Below are 18,704 nucleotides of genomic sequence, written 5' to 3'. Positions count from 1 at the left end.
GCCTCTTAATCCACAACCCCATTAGTATTATCTGCCTTTTTAAGCTTTGCCAGTCTGATGGGTGTTTTTATTTGTATATACTTAACTAGTAACAAAGATAATATCTTTATATATTTATTGGCTATTTGAAGTTTTTAGTGATTCATACCCTTTTCACACTTTTCTGTTGGATATTTTTGTGCATTGAAAGCTATTTGTGGATTCAGGTCATTAACTTTGCCTGTCATATGTGTTTCAATATATTTTCCTTGATTGAGATATGACTTTTATTATTTGTTTATATTATTTTTTGTTCCTTTCTGAATATGTTAGAAGTAGGAACTTCTATTGACTTTTTGTTTTTTCCTCAGTTCCAGTGTCTCGCCCTATCCTCACCCTCAGGGCCCCCAGGGCCCAGGCTGTGGTGGGGGATGTGGTGGAGCTTCACTGTGAGGCCCAGAGAGGCTCTCCCCCAATCCTGTACCAGTTTTATCACAAGAATGTCACCCTAGAGAGCAGCATGTCCCACTCTGGACAAGGAGTGTCCCTCAACCTCTCACTGACTGCAAATCATTCTGGAACCTACTCCTGTGAGGCCGACAATGGCCTGGGTCCCCAGTGCAGTGAGGCAGTGACACTTTTCATCACAGGTAAGTTTCCTATTCTCAGGCCACAGATGTGGCCAAAAGATTTCCTCCTAGGATACTCTGATAATCCTTGTGATGCCTGACCAGGACAGTGTTTCTCAGGGACATGTACACAAAGCTAGATGTTCTCCAAACTGTTATTTTCATTAAGTTTTTCTGAAGGCTTGTCATTTGGGTGGGAAAGGAGGCTAAAGAAGACCACCGAATTTAATACTCTTCAGCTAGCATCATCCATCCTGACCCTCAACCCTTGCATCAGCCACAGACATGAGCTTCCCCACCAAGAGAAGTTCCATCCCCTGTGCCACACTTGCACCTTATTAGCCTCAGGAGTCCTGGTCCCCTCAGTTCATCCTCTCTCCCAGGCATCAGCTCCAGGGATCAGGGCAGTTCAAGACCACAAGCCTCTCCATCTGATTCATGCCTGGGGTCTCCCCCTCAGGGCTGACAGGGAGCAGAAGTGGCCCTGTTGCCACCGGTGTCACCGGGGGGCTGCTCAGCATGATGGGTCTCGCTGCCATAGCACTGTTGTTCTACTGCTGGCTCCCGAGAAAAGCAGGTGAGTAACTCCCTAGTTAACCTTTGCTTGAGTCCCTGTCCTTCCCATCTCCATTCCCTCAGGCCCATGCTGCCTTTGGAACCAACCGCAAGCTCTCAAAACCTCCTTTCTGCACAATTCCACAACTCCTACCTTCCTCTCTAGTTCCTCCAGAATTTGTCTTAATCAAATGCAAAGTTTCCAGAACAGCCCTATTGGGTGTAAGATGTCTTCACAAGATGTAGTTTATCTGACATGACAAATTACAGTGTCTTTCCCTCTCTACCCTTACAAGACCCCCAAGGAATGGAAGAGGAGAAGAAAAACTCTGAGAAATAGGAGTGAGAACAGAAACCAAATATAATTTGATAACTTACTGATTTTGTAAATGTATGGTACTTTCATAGCCGATCAAGTCTATTTTCCCACATTCAGCTATTGACCATTGTTCTTCACAAACTCCACGTTAGAAGATTATGGATTGTGGGCTACCCTTTTGTATTATAACTATACCCATCTGGAATCCAGGATCAGTAGTTTTTGCCCAATCTGCCACCTCCCTTGGACATAGCAAAGGAGGGTTCACATCTTAGAGACAGTGACTCCTGGAAGGTTCTAGGTGAGCCTTCTATGAGCTGTGCTCCTTGTGAAATCTTCCTTCTCCTGGACTCAATGTCTCTCTGCTTTCCTTTGCAGGAAGAAAGCCTACATTTGACTCCTCCAGGTAAGACCTGCCTATATTGTCGTATGGTTAATGAAATGCCCACCAAGTGTGAAAATGGAATTAAATCTGGTTACTGCTGAGAGCACGGTCACTGCTTCATGTCACTGAGATGGGTTGTGCCAATTTCATGTTGCCACCTCCCTTGGGATATCTCAATTCCCAGGACCTTCTCACCCATCAGCTTAGCTAAATAGGCCTTTTTCTTGCAGCAAGTGTTAATTGCTTTTTATTTATTAACTTACATCCTTGGTCCAATGTGGCCTTGGTTGTTTGAGTGTTTGAGCGACACTATGACCACTGAATCCATCCGTTTCCTAAGATGGTCTCAGCTTAATCAGCCTGGAAAGCTCTGGTCATGGCCAACCCAACCTAACCAACATCTGTTGTGATGACAGCCAAGAAGATGGAGTCATGCAACTTGGCCACCCCGAGAGACCTCTCTGCTAACAGGAGGTGGTGCCTGTGAAGAAGGGGCTGCCATCTTGGATTCCAAAGGCTGACTTTAGGAGTCACACCACAGCTCACAAACTATCCCTGGGCAAGCTTATGGTAGCAACATCCAAACCATCCTGAGTTCCTCTGAGCCTTTTTGTTTGTTTGTTTTTTTGGCCATGCTGCACAGTTGCAGGATCTTAGTTCCCCTACCAGGGATTGAACCCGAGCCCTTCTTAGTGAAAGCACCAAGTCCTAACCTCTGAACCACCAGGGAATTCCCATTTGAGCTTTTCTAATTATGGATTTCACTCAGATACTGATCTCTCTGGGAGTGTAGACCTTGGAGCCAGGTTTGAATCTTGGCTCTTCCCCTTTCTAGTTACATAGTCTTGAGCAAGTCATTTTACTTCTCAGAACCTCCATTTTTTCCATCTAAAAAATAGAGATAATAATAGAATCAACTTAATATTGTTATAGGCACTAGCACAGTGACATACAGGTGATCATAAAATCTGGATTAATATTATGATTTATAATATAATAGTCCATAACAATAGACCATTTGTTATATGCTCATCTACGTTTCCAGGCTTGGCAACTATCCTGTGGTAAAGACTCACTAACAGGGAATGATCCTTATAGTTACTTCATCAGGATTTCTGGGAAACATCAATGCTTCTATCTTACAGGAATCAGTCAGCTTCAGACCCACAAGAGCCCACCTACCACAATGTACCAAGCTGGATAGAACTACAACCAGTGTACAGCAATGGTGAGGACAGAGGACCCTCCATTTGGGCAGGGACCCCAGGGTTGGTCCAAGAAGTGGTGGGAGAAGAAATGAGGAAGGGACAGTACAGAGGCCCAGAGGGCTCTGCCCCCTCCAGAGAACAAACTCTATCTGGGGGAGGAGGAAGTAGCAAGACAAGGGGCAAGAACCTTAGAGTCCTCTCAAACTTCAACTTCTCTCCAAGTAAATCCTAACAGAGGAGACGTGGTGTACTCGGAAGTCCGGACCGTGAAGGTGGAGAACAAACAGGCAGGTAAGACCCAAGGACCCTTGATTTTGGCGGTCTATTGCTATGTGTGGCTCAGTCTCCACCCCTTCAGTGGGTCTGGGCCAACCAGACACAGAACTGCCCCTCAGGCTGGGTCACTGGGCTTCTTACTTTGTGCCCACCTACTCTGTTGCGATTAACCCAAGCTCACCATGCAGAGCTGCTTTCTCCATTCTCCATGGATGGCCTCAGCATCACTTGAGTAACAAAGTCATCACCCTGGGCAGTCAGCTCCTCAGAGCTTCAGTGTCCCATCTGTGAAATGAGACAGGACTGTCTATCATTCCCTACCTACTTGTACCTGTTTTCTACTGCTGCTGTGGCAAATGACCATGAGGGTTTAAACAATACAAGTTTATTATCTTACTGTGCTGTAGGTCAGAAGTCTAACACAGGTCGCACTGGGCTAAAATCAGTGTCGGCAGAGGTCCTTTCTGGAAGCTCCAGGGGAGAATGCATTCCCTTGCCTTTTCCAGCTTCTAAAGGACACTCTTTTCCTTTCTGGGGCTCATGGCCCCATCCCATCCCCTTCAAAGCCAGCAAGTGGCACCTCTCTAACCATTTCTTCCATAATCAGTGCTCCCTTTGACCACAACTAGAAAAAGTTCTCAGATTTTAAAATTCTCCTTAAAATTCCACCTGGATAATCTAAAATAATCTCACCATTTGCAGGTCCTTAATCTTAATCACATCTGCAAAATCCCTTTCTCCATCTTAGGTCACATATTCACAGGTTGCAGGTATCAGGACATGGATATCTTTGTGGGAGACATTATTCTGCTTATCACAGTCTCTCATAGGGTTATTGTGAGGATCAAATGAGGAAGTAGATGTGGAGATGCTATTACAGCAGCAGAGTTTAAGCAGCTTTTATAATGAGTATATGCAGGTTGTCTGTCTGTGTCATTAGTCCTCACTCATGGTAGATGGTCAGCCGTGAAGAATCCCAGCCTGGTTTCGTCCTGCTCAGAGCAGGAAAGGGAAAGCCTTTGGGGCTATTCTAACTTTGTTCTGTAAAAAGTGCCATGTGATTTTTAGCCATTCTGCTTCCTTCTCTGGTTTTTTGATTCTTCTTGTATAAAATTAAAAGAACTCTATTTTGTTCCATTCTTGGTTCAGTGGCCCACCTCTAAAACGTATGAACTCATTCACACTTACAATCCCCTTTGAAGTGTGTTGTTGTTACCCCATTTCACAGATGAGAAAACAGAGGCAGAGAGACCTTAAATGACCAGCCTGAATTCACAGAGCTAACAAATGACAGAAGAGTCTGTCTCTAGAGTCCAAGCCTTAGGCCAAGCTCTGCTTCTCAGGGCAGTTCCAGGGACCCTTGAGGCTCATTCCAAGCCAAAAAGAAAGCCTTGCTTGATGAATGCCATATTTCATTACAGCTTTAAGACAATATAATAATAATAACAACTTCTATTATCATATCATCATGTATTGAGCAGTTCCTATGTGACTGGTACAGTTCTGAGTACTGTAAATAAATACATTTTAAAATATATATATATATATATATGCCATAAATATGTACACACACACATATATTTAAAGTTTGTTTGTTTATAGCCCTCAGAAGTGTACCTGCACATTGGAACTGCTCAGCACATAACAGATGTTAGAAATCAAACACACACACACATAACCCTATAGGTAGGTATTATTATTCCCAACATACAGATGACACACCCGAGGCAGGAGATACTGAGTGACTTGCCCAAGGCCACAGAGGTGGCACGGCTGACCTGGGGCTCAGTCTGGGGTGGTCTGGATCAGAAGTCTGCTCTGAACCACTGCACTGCCTCTGCTCCAGGCCAGGCTGCTTCTCCATAATATACACTATGAATCTATGATCAAAGCATGAACAAGATAAAAAGTAGATTTCTTTCTTTTGAGAGTCCCTGGGGAGCTCAGCATGAGGAACAAAGAGTGGAGTGATACTGAGAGAGTTGGTCGAAGCTGTGAGGTTGAGGTTCTTAGGAAAGGTTCAGTGTAGCCACATGGAGATGGCTGTGGCTGGGCTGATGGCACAGATGCAAAGAGAGAGTTCTGAGTTCACAGATGAATGCTTCCTTTCTTTCCACAGCAGCCTCTGACCCAGAGCTTCTCAAGAACACGGTGAGTCCCGTGACCTGTGTACTCTCCCACCTAGGGCCTGCTGGCCTCTGGCCCTCACCTATGTGCTCCTTCCCCCAGGATTCCTGCGTCATCTACTCCCAGGTGAAGGGGGCTTACACCGCAGCCCCTAAGCCCCAGCTCTTGGCTGCATCCCCTCCTCAAAGATGAGTCCACGCAGCTCCCGACTGCTGTCTCAGCCTCTGCACCCAAAACCACCCTTGGGGGAGAAGGGACATCAAAGCAGGAAGATTTAAACCTTGGGTCCTAGACCCAAGGCCACACCCAGCAACCTGTGCATCAAGTGCCCACACCCTAGTGTGAACAGAACACAGGGCCCCGCAGGACTCCCGCTTATTTCCAAAGTGACAGCCCTGGCCCAGTGGTCTTTTTCTTAATGACATGTGCTCCCAACCCAGGGCCCATGATGTTGCCTGGCTTCCTTAATGAACTTCAGCTTTGGTCACTATTCCGAGTCCTACCCCCATACACATCCCCACCATTCCTCCATGAGGACTGCCCCTAAAATCTGCCACGGATAACCTGCTTTCAGTGGGTGCTTTTCTCAGCTGCAGTCAGTCTGGTAAGGCTACAGTGGGCTCTGCCCAATGGGACAGCACACACCGCTGGAGACATGGACACTGCGCTCGTCATGGACCTCCCCATGATGGGACTGCATTCCACACTCCCCCTGTCTGTCTGAAACTCTAAGCTCAGAATCTGACACCAGGATAACTCCTCTCCTGCCCATGTGCCAATATCTACCTGCCCAAGTAAGTGGACTTCACACCTTAGGTCCTAGATCCTTCCCTTCCTGCCAGAAGTAACCCAGGACAGTCAAGGCCAGGAGGACCAGAGATGCAGATAGAATACATATTGAAATATAGGAGGTGCTCTATCACTATTTGATTGATTGAATGAATGAATAAATGAAGAAGATATTATGGGTCATTATGGTGTATTCCTACCCTCAAACTGGCATCTGATCCAGTGTGCTCCCTAGTAAATCCAAGAAGTACTCTTTTCTCTTCCCTGAGTAGGAAATAAACTAAGAGAAGGAGTTTGAGTGAGGAAAGCTGTGTTCAGAAAGCAGGAAGCCTTCTCAAACTTTAAAGTGCTTATGTAAGGAGGGTGGGAGGGAGACGCAAGAGGGAGGGGATATGGGGATATAGGTATACATATAGCTGATTCACTTTGTTATACAGCAGAAACTAACACAATATTGTAAAGCAATTATACTCCAATGAAGATGTTAAAAAAATAATAAAATAAAATAAAGTGCTTATGGGTCACCTGGAGATCTTGTTAAAATGCAGATTCTTATTCATTGAGTCTGGGTGGAGGCTGAGATCCTGCATCTATAATAAGCTCCCACGTGATGCTAATGTTACTGATCCTAGGAGCATACTGAGTACCCAGGCCCATGAAGAAGTACCGTGGGCTCTGGCTGCCCACTGCCCAACTCCATGGGGGCCACTCACGTAGATCGCATGCTCCCTGCACCATCTTTCCGCTAGAACACCATCAGATCCTGCTGCTAAGAGAACTTCTCAGCAACATGCTGGGTTTTGTCAGCCTCCCTAGGTCAGTAAAAAGCAGCTGCTGTCATCTTCGTTTCCCCACCTCAGGCCTCACACTTTCCCACAGAGGAAATGAATACACTGTGAATAAATATACCTCTTAGCCTTCTCCATTCAAAGTTGATCTATCTTGCCTCTGAGCCATGGGATGTTTTGATCCATTTTTATGATGTCCATCACACCTCATCTTGATCTCCACCCTCCGGTGGATTGTACAGGGGGAATCGTTTCCAAGCCACATTGCCTGGATTAATAAAATCCTTGACGGGGCATTCATGGCCCTTCTCCACATAGTACCACCTACTTCCCTCTCCAGCTTTTTCCGTGGTCATTGTCCTCCACACCCTACACTCAATCACCAGGTGATCTTCCCCATTTTCTAACATAGCCACTCTGCACTTCCTCCTCTTAGCCTTTTCCGTCATTTGCATATGCTAGAATCCTGCTTATTCACTGGGCCCCAAGTCAAATGTCAGCCCCTACTGGAAATGATCTGTCTTTGGACTCCCATAGCACTTGTATGCCGTGAGACATGGAATCACTAATGGCTGATGTTTGGAGGGAACTTAGAGTTTATCTAAGCCACTTCTTTAATTTTTTGGTTGTAAATTGAGAACGAAAGAGGAAGAGCAACTAGCTGAAAATTAAATGACGAGTTAGTGGCAAAGCACATACTAAATTAAACCCAGGACTCCTGGTACCCAGGACAGTGCTCTTTCCTTTACATGGCTCCTCTGCTACAGAGACGTGTGCATTTTTGTGTTTCTCCAACAAGACTGAGAGTTCCTTAAAAGCAAAGCCCAAGCAGCCAGCATGGTACCTGGCATTCAATTGGTGCTCAATGAATTGTTGTCGAATTGGATGTCCATTAAATCTCCCTGATGAATAAACATCACCTCTACAAATTTGTCTATATCATTACCTGCTCTCTCTTAACCCAAAGAAGTGCAACACATGTCCTTCAATCTTAGAGTTTTTAATAATCCCAATAAAATCATTGCTACAAGGTCCACCTGTCAGTTTGAGATGAATGCTGTGTATTGTTCAAAACAAGAACAAGATACTTGCATGAACTGCAGGTATCTAAAACACCACATAAATCCCAATCAGTTGTCCCCACAAAACTTGCTCTCCTTACTGTGTTCTCTTTCTTCCTTCCTTCCTTCTCCCCCCTCCCCCTTCTTCTCCTTCTTCCTCTTTTCTCTCGCTCTCTCTCCCTCCCTCCCTCTCTTTTCCTTCTTCTTCTTCTTTTTCTACTTGAAGATAGCACTCTACCCACTCACCCAAGACAGAAGATGCATAGCCGTCTGTGAGTCTCTACATTGAATTGGTCACCCAAGCCAATCCAGTCAACTTTCTTTCCTTTCTTTCTTTCTTTCTTTCTTTCTTTCAGCTGTACCACACAGCATGCGGGATCCTAGTTCCCCAACCACCAGGGATCAAACATGGGCCTCCTGCAGTGGAAGCTTGTAGTCCTAACCACTGGACCACCAGGGAATTCCCCGTCAGCTTTATTTTTGAGATATCTCTCAAATCACATCCTCCTTTTAGTTCCTACTGCCACTTCCTTAGTACAGGCCTTCATCACCTACCACCAGCATTACATAATAGCCTCAAAACTGGTTTCCCAACTTCCAGATTCTCTCTTTGCATAACCATCCCCAACAGATATGCCAGTTCGACCTCCCAACAGAGTTGCTAATATGACCTTTCTAAAAACCAGCTCTATTTATTCCTCTGCTTGAAATCTTTCAATTATCCAGATTTCAGGCTCTATCAGTGGACACAAGGGTCTTCAGGATTTAGTTCCAACTTACATTTTCAGCTCCACCTCCCAATATCCCCTTTAACAGGCAAGAGCACACACCATGTGCTCCTGTCACACGAACTTCTTTTCATTTCTTATACACACCATCTTCTTTCAAGCAGCCATGGCTTTTTTCCTAGTAACTTTCCCCTTTTTGTTCGGTTAAACTCACTCATCCTTCAACATTTAGTTCAAATGTCAATACTCAGTGAGGCCTCATTTCTCTCGACAGGTTTCTATAACCTTTGGCATTTATGTTTCTTGTAGTCCTTACAAAAGTGTGTGTGTGTGTGTGTGTGTGTGTGTGTGTGTGTGTGTGTGCACGTGTGTGTGTGAGTGCATGCACCCACGTGCTTCTCTCCCTGGACTACTTAAAGCCTCTCTAGGGTTGAGTGTTGTAGCTAGTTCTATTTTATAACCCTCCTCTCATCCTCGCATCATGCCCAACACACAACACAGGGCCTGGTGAATCACAGATGCTCAATTCATAGTGAATAAATGAATGTGCAACAGTGTTGAATGGACTTTTCCTGTTTCCCTCAGAAAAACGCTTAAGCCCCAAAGCTGAGCTCAACAGTCGATAGTAACTCACATGTTCTGAAGAGGAGCTTCTGGACACATCCCACAGGATTGACTCAGAAGTGGCCACATGACCCTTGGGTACTTCCCTGGTTCCTCACACCTCCTCTATCAGCTGAGCTCAGAGTTCATTGAAAGGAGTGATGGAGGAGATGAGTGGTCTGGTGAGGGGCACTGGGTGTTTTACTTTCCCTCCCAACTCCAGCCAGGGGAAGGCAGGACTCCTAGATAATGGCTTAAAGAAGGGAAGACAGCCCCTCATCTCACCACTCAAGGGGAACTGTTGAGCCTCAGGTAGAGAGCAGAGCCTGGTGAGAGAGCTTTTAAGAAATCTTAACACAAGTGCCCTGGGGTTTGGGGATGTTAGAGAGCACACTATTCCCCACTCCTCTCACGGGAAGGGAGTTCCATTAACACCACACTCCTGGCTTCTAGTGGTCCAGCCCCTCTGTCTTCTTTTCTTATAGCCAAGAGCAGCCCACAGGACCATGTGTTCCCCTCTGTCCTAAGTTTTAAAAGACCTGCCTCTACAGAGGGATACTTACAGTTTCACAACCCCAACCTCAAGGTTTAGCATAGGAGGCTTCAAACCCTGAGAAACAAAAATAGAGAATTCAGGGGAGCAAAATGCATAGCAAGAGATGGAGGCTTCTGCTCGAAGCAGGGCAGACGGCTCTATGCTTTGGTGGTGCTTACCAGGCAGAGATCATATGGGTTTTTTACTGTGTTTTTTTATGACAGTGTATTGGAGTTGACTTTTGGCTGCTGAACTTGAGACAGGAGCTTTAAGTCTTAGGCTGTGGTGTTTTGTGGCAGGGCACTAGAACTTAGACGAGGTTTTGACCAAAGGCTGTAGGGCTGGGGATACACACACTGACCATTAAGCAATGGGGAGCAAGTGCACTGCACTCTTCTGGGTGCAGTGGCCCTGGACACGACCTACACTATTCCCATGGTTGTGTATTCAGGCAGTTGCTTCTGCCAGTCAAGGGTTCCAGTTCCTTATGGCACTTGGGGGCATGACTTGACAACACCTCCCTCACACACATTCCATGAACCTTCCACCTCCACTCCGGGGCTCCCCTATTGGGCTGAAGTGCAAATGTGCAGGGAAGTTAACTTTGGGATATTGAAGGCAATGGATAAATGTTGCTCCTTTTCTCCTCTCCACAGCCCCCTCCCTAAATGCACCATTCAGAGATGTAAAAGCTTTATTTATATGACCTCTCCGAGGACTCCTTGAGTGACCAAGCAATCAACCTATTGCAAAACTCTGGCCAAGTTGGGTCTACACATTCTTAAATGTGTTCTCCTTTCCCAGCCTCCCTCCTATTCCCTCTCCCTTCTACTTCCCTGGGATTATACTCACCCACAGTGCGTTAGCACATGAGCTTCTCCTTCAGGCTATCTTCTAGGTGAGAGTCAAGGGTCCCAGCAAAGCCAGCAACCTTGAAAAAGGGACCACTGTCCTTCAACAGATTGGCTTTCTTGAACAGCTGTGGCTGTGACCAAGCTTCAGCCATAAAACAGAACCTTTTCATTCAAGGCCTTTGATATATTGGGAGCCAGGGCAATATTTTCTGCTTTCAATGCAAGGCAGCTGACTTCCCGTGCGTCACAGAGCTTTTCAAGCTGTTAGGAGTTAGGGCCTTGCCAAGGTAGGAAGGGCTGTGTCTGCTGACCCAACCTCAGCTGAACCTTTTAACAAGGACACCAGAGATATGAGCCTGAGCTGTAGCCCCATGCTGCCTTATAGAGCAAGAGGAGAGACATTTGTCTCTACTACAGAACTGCAACTAACATAAAGACAGACAAGGGGAACGCATTCCCTAGGAGGGGGATTTTTAGGCCTAACTGCAAATTGACAGATGACAACAGCGAGAGCAGCTCAGGACTAAAGGAAAAGATCTGCTCACCATCTGTGATGGAGGCCACATTACCCAACAAAGCTCATACCCAATGCCGCTCTGAGAAGGTGGTGGTAGCACCTGGCTCAAAAAAAAAGGAAATTTTAAAATTCTTCAGTGGAAAAGAAAGGTACCACTTAGGTGAATTCTATCCCTTTCCCAGTATGGTGAATTCATAGTAGCAAAACAAAACTTAAGATTTCTTCCACTTTAGTTAAAATTACAGACTCTAGACTTTATCACAATTTCATTATGGTGAAAAGATCTTTTCCATTTACCCTCTGTGATTCAGACACCAGTTTCTTTGGCAATGCTAAATGCTGGTCTCCGGGGACATAATTTTGTTAGGATAAATGATTTAGGACCCTGAGATTGACTTCTTTTCTAAAGTCAGTAAGTCTAGGGCCCGTGCTATGATACTCTGACATGTCCTATTAACTCTCTGGATTCTTTTAAATAGTGTCTTAGTCTGCTCAGGCTGCTATAACAAAAATACCATAGACAGAGTGGCTTAAAAACAACAGAAATTCACTTCTTACAGTTGTGGAAGCTGGGACGTCCACAGTCAAGGTGCCAGCAGATTTAGTGTCAAGTGAGGGCCTGCTTCCTGGTTCTTAGACATGTCCCCACATGGCAGAAGAGGCAAAGGAGTTCCCTGGGGTCTCTTTTATAAGAGCAAAATCCCCTGTGAGGGATTGTGTGTTGGATTTGACGTAGATGAAGACACACTGGAAATATTTAATAGGAATGTAGAAGAGTTTGAGTTAACAAATGTTGACATGGCTCAGTGTGATGTGTGCTCATTATCTAACAGAATGTCTAAGTCATTTGATACAGTAATTATGAATCCTCCCTTTGGGACCAAAAATAATAAAGGCATAGATATGGCCTTTCTGAAGACTGCTTTGGAAATGGCAAGAACAGCAGTATATTCTTTACACAAATCCTCAACTAGAGAACATACTCAAAAGAAAGCTGCAGAGTGGAAAATCAAGATAGATATTATTGCAGAGCTACGATATGGCCTGAGAGCATCATACAAGTTTCATAAAAGAAAATCAGTGGACGTTGAAGTGGACCTAATTCAGTTTTCTTTCTAAAAGCCTCCAAAGACAAAAGCAGCTTAAAATCTAATTAAAATGAATAAAAAATATATTTACTAAAAACAAAACAAAACAAAAAAGCTGCGGCCTCATGACCTAATCACCTCTCAAAGACCCTCACCTCCTAATACCATCACATTGGGGATTAGGTTTCAACATATGAATTTGGAGGGGACACAAGCATTCAGTATATAGCAAATAGTAAGGTACATCATCTATGAGTTTGCCTTGGGATAATTTGAGCATGAAAAATAATATTACTAGTAATAGACGATAACACATTAAAAGAATTTATGAGATAATTATTCTCAAAGGAAAAAAAATAGCAGTCAAAATCTCTTATTTACAGAAGACAACAAATAATAAATGTAGAAGGAATTTTGACATTAGGAAATCACCACTTTGCAATCCCATGGTAACAATTGATTCAGGCAAGGATCGCGCATGGATGTTAAAATTACTGGGTAAAAGGTTGCTAGGCAACAAGAGATCCACAGGGTCTCAGTGCATCATCACCCACAGTACAAAAGGGGAAATGTACCTTTACAACGGAGAGATCTGGCAGCGCCAGTCTTCAGTAAGTGACCAAATGTGGCATCACTAGTAGTGGGGGACACTGACCCTCCGTGATCTTTAATATGGTGCAGTGGGAAGTCCAGTCTCACCTTCAGAGTGCTCTTATCAAAGAAGCTAATCCAGAACCTATGTGAGGAGACAAATTCAGAATGTGGGCCATTCTGAGAGAGATTCCCCAAAACCGTCAATGTCACAAAAGATGAAAATAAAAGGGCAGTGTGACAAAGGGAGACTGAAAAGACACACCTAATAGGAACTTTGATTGGATTCTTGATCAAAAAAAAAAAAAAGCCACAGGAGAAATTAGGGAAAATTTAATATGGACTATATATTATTGATAATATTGAATCAATAACCTGATATTACTATATAAATATTTTTGAAAATATTCAAAATACTTTCAGATGATTCACTAAATATTTTTTAAATTCTCTGTGTGTGTGTGTGTGTGTGAGAGAGAGAGAGAGAGAGAGAGAGAGAAAGAGAACAAATTTGGCAAAAATTGGTGAATGCAAGGAAGGGCATGGCAGTGTTCATTGTACTATTCTCTCTTCCAACTTTTCTGAGATTTGAAAACTTAAAATAAAGCATCAGGTAGGGGAGAAGCACCTCAGACACTTGGCATTGAATTGATAGGTGCCCTGAGATGCTGATAGAACTTCACCCAGCCCTGTGAGCCACCCTCTCCACTACATGTGTCGCGAGAATCCTGCTTGGCTCAGGCACTGAGACACCCTGGCCAAGGATAGAGCCACACAGGACATTGAGGATGATGACTGGGGTTTTTAACTTAAAATATTTTACTTTAATTTCCTTGGGAATTTAATTTTTGAGCTGTCATTCTTCCCTGGGGATTTCCTAATGGAATGGAATTTGTTCTCAACATCAGAGTATCTTTGTGTTGGCGCGTTATGATTGGAGAAGTAAATGATGTCATCAGACCTCAAAGCAGAACCTCTAATAGACGGTTAGGAAATACGGATGAAATAACTAGGGGCGAGTAGTAGAACAGAGAGGAAACTCTCAGCTTCAAGTACACTGTGAGCTGGAGTGGATTCTAGTTAGTCCACTGTTCTGACCCATTTCAGAGCTCTCTACAAAACCTGAGTGGCTCAGCTCTGCTCCCAGAAGACTGCACAGAGGAGGAATATTTGGTTTGGGGATGCAGCCTCACACAGATGGGATCAGTAGATATTCTTTCTGCTGCCCACACCCGTGATCGACCCCAAGCTTAGTGGATAAGCACAGTGAGCTGCACAAAAATCTAGGGATCATTAGAATTTTCCCTAAACACCTCTTATTCTTCCCCAGTTAGTGGACAATGGCTGTTTGCTCACATCTTCACTGGTGAATCTATTCTATCCAAGTTAGAGACATGGGAATTTGTTCCCTTTCTCCTTCCTCTTTACTCAGGACCAGTATAAGCCTGCAATCTAGATAAGTGTGTCTTCTCTGAAGACTGAAACTTTCCCTCAGGTGGGTTGTCTCAAGTTCCAGCCTGGAGAGGGGTAGTTAGCCAGCCCATTCGCTTCTCACACCTCAGCTTTATTAATAATTACATTAGGATTCTGCAGATAAACAGAACCAAGAGATGACCTATCTATCTATCTATCTATCTATCTATAAGAAAGATTGATTTATTATAAGGAATTGGCTCATGTGATTATGGAGGCTGACAAGTCCCCAGATTTGCATTTGGAAAACTGGGGACCCAGAAGAGCTGATGGTGTAATTCCAGTCCAAATGCCGGCAGGTTAGAGACCTAGGAAGAGCCAAGATTTCAATTTGAGTCCAAGAAAGGAAGAAAACCGATGTCCTTGCTTGAAGCTAGTCAAGCAGGAGAAATTGTCTCTCACTTGGAAGAGGGTCAGCCTTTTGTTGTTTGATCAGGCCTTCAACTGATTAGATGAGGCCCACCAACATTAAAGGAAGGCAATCTGCTTTACTCAGTCTATCAATTCAAATGTTAATCTCATCCAAAAACACCCCCACAGATATACCCAGACTAATGTTTGTACAAATGTCTGGGCACCCTATGGCCCAATCAAGTTGACGTATAAAAGTTATTATCATAATCATAAAGGTGGTCAACTGGCTCCAATATATCTTTTGGTTTGTTTCTCAGTTGGTTCAGAACTCTGACAGGGAAGAGTGGTGTTATTTGGGGGGTGTCCTCAAAGAGGAGAGGTACCTGTCTGGCTTCCCTCACTTTGGTAGTTAAAAGAACGTCAAACCTTTCAAGAGCACACCTGTTTTCTCTTTCTGTTTTGTCCTTTGTTCCTCCTCAAGGTCCATCTTTCTCTTTGACATCTGGCTGGCCCATACAAAATCTCCAGATTTAACTCTTTCGACGTCAACTAGCCAACCTTGCTGTCTTTCCCCTCTTCCAATCTCCTCTGATCAGTACAGCCCCCTCATCAGAGACTAACTCATAAGAAAAGCTACTATTTATTGAAGAATTAATAAATATAAGGCAGCATGCCAGGCATTATTCTAGATATGGAAGCAACCTAGATGTCCATCAACAGATGAATGGAGAAAGAAGATGTGGTACATATACACAATGGAAAACTAGTCAGCCATAAAAAAGAATGAAATAATGCCATTTTACAGCAACATGGATGGACCTAGAGATTATCATACTAAGTGAAGAAAGTCAGACAAAGACAAATATCATGTGATATCACTTATATGTGGAATCTAAAAAAGTGATACAAATGAACTTATTTACAAAATAGAAACAGATGCACAGACATAGAAAAGAAACTTATGGTTACCAAAGGGGAAAGGGGGAGAGGGATAAATTAGGAGTTTGGGATTAACATATACATGTAACTATATATAACATAGATAACCAATAAGGACTTATTGTATATCACAGGAAACTATACTCTATACTTTGTAATAAACTATAAGGGAAAACAATCTGAAAAAGAATATATATGTATAACTGAATATATATATTATATAATGTACATATAACTGAATCACTTTGCTGTACACCTGAAACTAACACAACTTTGTAAATCAAATACACTTCAATTTAAATTTTTTTTAAATAAATTGATAAATAAATTTTAGCCATAACAAGAAAAGAGCACACATTAGTAAGTTGGAGCTAGCGTCAAAGTCCATGCTCTTAGCCTCTTCACCCAATGTCCTTGCAGGGTTTCATGGGTCACTAGTCCTGTTTGGAGAGAGACATGTGTGAAGAAGCAGAGAGCAGATGAGAGCTGAAGCCAGAGGCCTGGCTCCTGTATGGCCCTACCGCCCACTATCCAGCCTCTCCAAGCTCTGCTCACCTCACCTGTAAAACAGGAAAATAATATCAGCTGCTTGCCTGGAGTACTTATTGAAAGAGATAATGTTTGTATAAACCCTGTGCAGGTGTTCTCAGAGCAGGTGGCAAGGTACTTGCATTCACTGCAAAGTTTGCATTGCTGTCTGCCTTTATTGGTCCCTCCTCCATCATTACAGTGAAGCAGCTGCTGAACTGCCAAAAAGATACTCCAGAAGAAAATAGTGGAAAATAACTTGTTAACCTTTTTAATGTGAAAGGAATGGGATAATTAGGTGGGAGGTGGGAGAATACATATATTAGCATTTCAGGGAATGACCTATGTAATGTGGGTTCTATCTGGTCATTTAGCAGAGAAATAAAAGCAAAGGGGTGATTTTGCTAGACATACTCTCCCAGGTCTCTTGTTGACAAAAGATCATGTCGTTTGCTCACAAGAGGGCTTTGAATAAATTCTAATTCCTTGGGCCAGAGCTCAGCACATCCTGTAGCTCTAGGTTTTCTGGTACCAGCCTGCTGAAGAGATCAAGGGCTGGGGCGGGGGGTGGGGATGAAAGAGAGAAAATGAGAGCGTTTAGGCTGATGGGTACTTCAGGGCTGTTTCTCCATGCTCCAGCCCTCAGCCTCCCTTCCTGCCTGACCATCGCCATTCTCATCCAGATCTCTCCTGTGATTGTTCCACACCTCTGAACTCACATGTCCACCCGCGTCTCCAAGTGGAGAACCACAGTGCAAACCTGATGGATAAGTCTGGTCCAGAGCTGGCCATGTGGCCATGTCAGTGAGAAGGGGCGGAAATTAGAAGAAGAGATGAAAGAGTAAGGTTGAGAGGAAGGTGTCCCTCACTTACCCTCCTTCCATTTGTCCAGGCTGCTCTCTCTCAGTCAAGGACACTACATTGCTTGGCAAAAATAGAATACGTTCTGTAGGGGAGGGGAAAGAGGTTCTGTGACCATAACTATGGAGTAATAGGGGTATAGGGAGGGTCAGGGAATGGCTCAGAGGGACCCAGCAGGACCAGGGATTCTAGGGCTGTGACTCAGGCTTTGAGGGATGGGAGAGATCAGGGGGAGGTCAGTCATCTAATTATCAAATCTTATTATTAGAGGAGAACTTGAAGGTCATCCACTATTAATGCTTTTCTCATGCTTGGGTCCCTTTGCATTATCCTTCCTGAGCCATCATCCAGCCTATGCTGGAATACCTCCAGGGAATTCAGCACCTCATATGGTCTGAAATTACAGAAGGTTGGAGGTGGAAAGAAGCCTTGAGACCAGCAGGTCCTGTGAATGCTGGGGTGGGAAATCCTCATGCTGCCTGATAGCCTTGCACTCTGGAAGTCACCGCCCTGTAAATCTTAACTTTAAGGAGATCCTGCTCCCTGGACTTATTAACCATATTGCCTCCTCCTGGTGTCACCTTCGAATAGCTGGGCCAGCAGAGTATGCCAGTGTGGGAGAACCCCAACTCTCTTCATTGCCATTCATTCATTCATTCATTCACCAAATTTTACTTTGTGCCTGCAACTGAGTCAGGCACTACACTAGGCACTTGGAATACATCAATGAATACAACAGATCAAGACTCTGCCTTCAAGAAGCTGACAATCTAGCAGAGGAAAAGATACTAAACAATAAACATGAAAAATAAGTAACGTGTGTAGTAATTTAGAGGGTGGTATGTGCCATGGAGGAAGAAGAAGAAGTAGAGCAAAGTAAGGAGAATCAGGAGTGGCCAGGGCAGGCTGCAGTTTTAAGTAGGGTGACCATGGAAGTCCTCATTGGGAAGGTGACGTCTGAGCAAAGGCGTGATAGGTTCATCGGACGGACAATGGGTCTCTGAAGGAGGAGAGTCCTGGGAAGAGGGCATAGGCTGCAAGGTAGGATCATACCTGACAAGTCTGAGGATAGATGGCAGGGAACAATGGTGGAGGCGGAGAGACCAGTTAGGAGGCTGTGCACGGTCCAGGTGAGAGATGTCGATGGCTCCCACAAGCATGGAGACGGTGGTGGTGGTCAGAAGGGGTAGGATACTGGGGACGTTTTGGACATAGAGTACACAGGATTTCCTGATGGCTTAGATGTGGAATACAAGAAAAAGAAAAGAAATCAATGTGACTCTGAAATGGTTGACCTGAGCAACTAGAAAGATGGCAACTCCATCCTGAGCTGGAGAATGGTGGGAGTGCAACAAGTTTGGGAGAGAAGATGAGGAGCTTAGTTTTGAACAAGTTGCATTTGAGATGTGTATTGGATATGCAAGTGGAGATGTCAAGTAGACAGTCAGGGATGGAAGTCTGGGCTTAGAAGAGAGGTCTGGAGACATGCACATGGGAGTCCCTGGCATAAAAGACAG

The 18,704-nt window shown here is 44.2% G+C and overlaps 1 protein-coding gene across 1 annotated transcript in view; it reads left to right on the top strand.

The window, feature by feature from the left end:
* The window catches only part of FCRL5 (Fc receptor like 5), a gene marked incomplete at its 3' end in the record, with an annotated part of 53,237 nt that extends 47,567 nt beyond the window's left edge, over positions 1 to 5,670 (top strand). The window contains exons 10-16 of the mRNA XM_079921652.1: positions 351 to 629; positions 1,069 to 1,185; positions 1,861 to 1,888; positions 3,013 to 3,095; positions 3,298 to 3,366; positions 5,471 to 5,502; positions 5,581 to 5,670. Coding sequence (XP_079777778.1) covers positions 351 to 629; positions 1,069 to 1,185; positions 1,861 to 1,888; positions 3,013 to 3,095; positions 3,298 to 3,366; positions 5,471 to 5,502; positions 5,581 to 5,670 — 698 coding nt within the window. The remainder of the gene's footprint in view (positions 1 to 350; positions 630 to 1,068; positions 1,186 to 1,860; positions 1,889 to 3,012; positions 3,096 to 3,297; positions 3,367 to 5,470; positions 5,503 to 5,580) is intronic.
* Between the last annotated feature and the right edge of the window lie 13,034 nt (positions 5,671 to 18,704).

Source organism: Stenella coeruleoalba (genome assembly GCF_951394435.1).
Source record: "Stenella coeruleoalba genome assembly, chromosome: 1".
In the NCBI taxonomy this organism is placed as follows: domain Eukaryota; kingdom Metazoa; phylum Chordata; class Mammalia; order Artiodactyla; family Delphinidae; genus Stenella; species Stenella coeruleoalba.
Note: the sequence above shows the minus strand (reverse complement) of the source record. Positions and strands in the feature narration are given on the sequence as shown.